General features: G+C 40.6%; 1 protein-coding gene across 1 annotated transcript; it reads left to right on the top strand.

Moving 5' to 3' along the window:
- Window positions 1–311: 311 nt before the first annotated feature.
- Window positions 312–3,451, top strand: LOC108164313 (pickpocket protein 28). The gene is made up of 7 exons (XM_017299962.2): window positions 312–1,046; window positions 1,106–1,369; window positions 1,648–2,158; window positions 2,221–2,360; window positions 2,429–2,559; window positions 2,613–2,853; window positions 2,928–3,451. Exons 1-7 carry the CDS (start codon window positions 778–780, stop codon window positions 3,184–3,186), a joined length of 1,815 nt encoding a protein of 604 aa, XP_017155451.1. The 5' UTR covers window positions 312–777; the 3' UTR covers window positions 3,187–3,451.
- The last annotated feature ends 1,726 nt before the right edge of the window (window positions 3,452–5,177 follow it).

The raw sequence follows: 5,177 nt of genomic DNA, 5'->3' as shown, positions 1-5,177 counted from the left end.
GAAAAATAACCATTAAAAAAATATTTAAAAAAAATTGCTAAGAATAAAAGTACAAACAAATATTAAAAATAGAAATATAAATTAATACTAATAATATAAATAAAAAATTAATTAAATAATATAAATACAAACTAATAGTAAAGATTCAAACAATCCAATTTAATAATAATAATAAGGATAAAAAAAAAATGTATTATGTTAATTCGATTAATAGCATTTAGGTATAAACCTTTCCTGCATGTAACTTGTCCAGCGTCATGCAGCAGTGCCCTACGGTTGGTTTAATAGAGGGAGGTTCACATGTGAAAGGAATTTAGATACTAGATACTTCAACAACTTTTTATTAACATAAACTAGACGATTTCGTTGACATATCTCTGTCCGCTGTCCTTCAAAGAAACTGAGGAGGAGCATTTCCAAGCTTTCTATAAAGACGTCCCAGCGAACATTAGAGCTAAAAACCTTAAGATATTACTTAAGGACCCCTTTAATAGGATAATGCAAATGAGAAATTAGCAGTCACTTTATTATTATTAACACCTTCACATATGTATGTACGTACGATATAGGGTGTGTGGGTCTGTAATTAAGTTTAAGTACACGGAATACGTTGCTGGTGCGTGCGAATCGAGGTCCCTGGAGTACTCCGAGGACTACGGAACATTCCCACTGGAGACGAAGAACGCACCCAGTTTTTGCAGCTGTAAAAGCTATAAAAGGACACGCCGTATGGCTGGCGCAGCTTAGTTGGCGATACGCTTACGGACACAGTGCAACATGTCCGAGATCAAGGAGGAGGCGGCGGAGGAGAAACCGTGCAACATATTGCCCGGACCAGAGCTCCTGGGCCTGCCAAGCTACGATCAGAGGGCCAGCATTGCCTCCGCGGCCCTGAGTGATGTGCCCAGTGATGTGATCATCAAGTCTCGCATTCGATACGGCAGTCCTCTGTCCGCCTGCAAGGGTCTGCTGCTGGAGTACTCCAAGAGCACGACCATACACGGCATACGATATCTGTTTGAAGTCCATCGCCCCATCTATGAGAAGTATGTGGTGTGATATATCGAGGCTCTTGCTTGGTTGGCTAACCCTGTTTTGGTTTCAGAGTTTATTGGCTGTTCTTCACATGCATTTCCGTGTACTTTGCCATTTCCCTCATCTGGGATACCTATCTCAAGTGGCAGGATTCACCGGTGATACTTGGCTTTGATGAGACCCTGGTGCCAGTGCATAAGATACCATTTCCTACGATAACCATCTGTCCGGAAATCAAAATGGAACGCAATCTCTTCGATTATACGAATGTATCGCGTTTGCTATGGGATGAATACCAGAAGAATGGTAATGCAACCAGCATGGATGAGGAAGAGTTGAGTATTTATGTTTCTATATCTCTTTTATCTTTAAGATCTTTTCGGAACCATTTACTTGTTATATTTCGTTAGATTATACTCGTAATGTGGCAACATAAAACGTTTTCTTTAGAAACCTTATAGATTTCAAAGGGTTTCTATCATTGTTTTCATAATATGAAGCTGTTATCCTTACTGTTCGTTTCCAATACACATATATACCTCTTCTTGCAGTATTATATCCCTCAAAACTTGTCGAAAATTCCCTAAATTAGGCATATCATCTCTATTACAGATTGGCCCGCATGGCTGCTGCCATGCACATCTGTGATCCGGATGTGGTTCATCGTTTCATGCCCATACTCGCGGAAATGAATCCGCCCTTTGTGGACGTAACCCAAACATTGATAGACCTGAGTATATCCAAAAATGAGACTGGTCCGTTCTGCAAATGGAATGGACGGTTCTATTTTTGTGATAAAATCTTCGATTTTGTTGCCACCGATGAGGGTATATGCTATCAATTCAATGGCCTTCGTCCCAAGGATATTTATCGTGACGAGAACTTCATCAGCTATAAGGATCCCGATGTTGTCGATTTCAATAACTTCTTCGATGTTGATCTGCCGCCCTTGAATAACATCACTGGCAATTGGTCGCTGGATACGGGTTACGGGAATCAGGGACAGAATACCTATCCACAGCGCACGGTCTTCTCATCCGTGGGCAATGGTTTCTTTGCCTTTCTGCAGGGACTGCAGCACAACTTTGACTACGATTGCCGCAGCTTTAAACAGGGCTATAAGGTATAAGGTATCATTATACAGAAACTGGGTGTGGCGTGTCTTCAGTTGTGTTATTTTTCCAGGTCTTTCTCAACTCCCCGGAGAGTGTGCCGCTCACGTCAGGCAATTACATTCTGGTGCCCCATGGCGATGAGGTGTTGGTCAGTGTATTGCCCAACTATGTCATGTCTACCGACAATTTGCACGAAATCAGCCCAGAAAAGTAACTACAAAAAAGGTGTTGAAAGGAATTTCGCTTTAGACCAAAACCAATTTCCCCTTTGTTTTCAGGCGTCAGTGCCTGTTCGATGATGAGCGCTCCTTGACCTTTTTCCGTTCGTATTCGCAAAGCAATTGCCAAACCGAATGCCTGGCCAACTTTACGATTTCCAAGTGTGGCTGTGCCAAGTTCTGGATGCCCAGTAAATATCTTTAATCTTTATTTAAGTTCCATATTAATCTTCTTTTTTTGTAGAACCTTTGGGCACTCCTGTGTGTGGTTTGGATGACATTAACTGCTATACGTCTGCCCAGGATGAGCTCTATACTTTATTGCAAAATCAAACCATGGAAAAGAGTGTCAATGACAATGTGGAAATCATGTGCAACTGCATGCCGGCCTGCACATCGCTGGAGTATAATTTTGAGATATCCAGAGCACGATTCGATGTGGCTAAGACTATTAGGGCTTTTCGGGAGGTCTATGAGCATACGGAGTGAGTATGGAGTGTATATACTGTATATATCTCCATGCATCTATCATTATTTCATCCATCTATTTTCCTTCCAGTGCCATTGGTTCACGTCTCTCTGTGTACTTCAAGGAGCATCAGTTCACGGCCATCAAGCGTACCATTCTGTTCGGTGTCTCCACATTGATATCCAACTGCGGTGGCATCTGTGGCCTCTTCATGGGCATCTCGAGTCTCAGCTTCCTGGAGCTTCTCTATTTCTTCTGCATGCGCATCTGTGGCAGCTGCCGCGATCGTCGCAAGCACAAGATCCAATCCATGTGCCCCGAGGATGAGCCAGAGCAGAAACTGGAGTAAAGTCAGTGGATCTACAAGATCCTGGCATACATTAATGCCATTTGAATATTTTAATTTTATCTACAAACCATTTAATAAAGAAGTTGTACGGCAAACAGTTATTTCACACTGTCAATAACACTTTCCGGGTGTCCACAAAATAAATGTATTTATTTAACAGACACAAGCGACTGGTGGTGCACTTTAATTGATTACAAATTAAAAATGCATTTGATTAGCACATGGCCAACGCAATTGATTCGCTCTAATTAAACGATTGTAACACTTGAGCAAAACATTGGAAAACTGAAATAAATTTAATTGCGGAATGGATTCTAATGGAATCAGAATAAATAATACACTCAACCTGTTTGCCACACACAGCACAGACCAGAAATTCCTGCATTTGGGCCATAATTCAGCTAAAGGCAGAAAAGGCAAGTACTGAATATTCCTAAAACTCATAAGCGGGTGGCTCTGGCCTTAATAGTGCTCGAAAGCCAGGTGTTCAAAGAGCCAAAGAGCCTGCTTTCGTTCATTCTGCCTAAAATAATGATCCGATTGCAAAATTGTGATCTCTGAGATCAGGAATATATATGATTCCTACGCCCTTCATTTGTTTGAGTAACGTGCATAAAAACCATTTTTAAATTTAATCTGTTAGCACCAGATGTCACACCGGTTGACTTTTGTCACTGGCCATAAATCATAAAAGAATATTTAGCATTATTAATAAGGCACGACAATCAGAAATATATGTTCGCTCGATTTCTTTGATCTTTCCCCCTGTTCGGGTCGTGTGGCTGTCAAAACGGCCATACAGGCCGGAAAGATAATGGAAATTTATCGGCGACAAATATTTGCTGCCTTAATCTTTATTCTGCGTATAGGTTAAGTCTCTAAATATCTGTGTCACAATTTGTTTTCGAAGAAATTATGAACAATTTTTAGTATCAGATATTTTACGATAAGTGTCTGTGATATATATTTATTTCGTTCAGAAATTTCGTTCATAAAAATTATATATTTATCTGTGTGACTGACAAATTGTTGGCACAGCTGTTTGTGTTTGAAATAAGCGCATGGATTTTAGTTAATGACCCTCAAAAACCATTTTCTACTTAAGTTGTTTATGGCTTTTCTGTGTGCGACGAAAATAAATTTCAATTGGAAATGGCCAAGGAAATGTGTGCCTTTCCATACAAATATTATGTTTAACATAAATCAAATGTGTACGCAGTCACAGCTCATAAATTGCACTGAATTTCACAACATTCTTTTGGGGGCAAACTCAAGACTTTAGTTTGTAGGCATTTCATTGAATGGAATGTCTATACAGAACCTCATCTAATAAAATTCTGGATCTTAACAGATATTTTATAAATTAATCAATAAGCGGAAGGGCTATAAAGATCGCGTCTAGACATCTTGATCGCTAACCGCAGGGAGAGAGAGGTACACTCCAACAGGGTACCGCATAAGAGTATCTATAAGGAAGATAGAGTACCGGTTGAGGATACTATGGGATATGCTAGGGCACTCAGGTTATGGGGAATTCTGTATTTAGACCTTAACAACATTCACAATTTTAAAATATCATTGCCAGCGGAAGATCCTGGCGATTGCCCACTTGTAGTGGAAACATCTTCATCTTCTTCCTGCATCACCTGCTATGGCTGCTCCTCGTCAGATTCCCCCGATGAGAATAGCTTCCTGCAGATCTTAAGGGCTGTCAACTTGACATACTTTGTCGTTGCATCGCTCTTCACCGACATCCGGAAGCAGCCAATCACATGTTTCTTAGGGCATTGCTGGTTCGTCTCCTCCGCCTGAAAATGATCGATGATCACTTTGAGGCAATCCGGCCGTCTAGTACCCGGCTGTAACCGAATGGTATCTGGAAAACCAGCCTCAATGTCTGTCAGCGGCATTTCAAAACTCAAAATTTGTACATTAACTCTTTGCTTAGAAATGTACATATATACTACTCGTAAATCTCAGATCTGATGAGA

Source organism: Drosophila miranda, chromosome 4, assembly GCF_003369915.1.
Source record: "Drosophila miranda strain MSH22 chromosome 4, D.miranda_PacBio2.1, whole genome shotgun sequence".
NCBI lineage: Eukaryota > Metazoa > Arthropoda > Insecta > Diptera > Drosophilidae > Drosophila > Drosophila miranda.
This window is presented reverse-complemented; position numbering and strand designations above follow the sequence as displayed.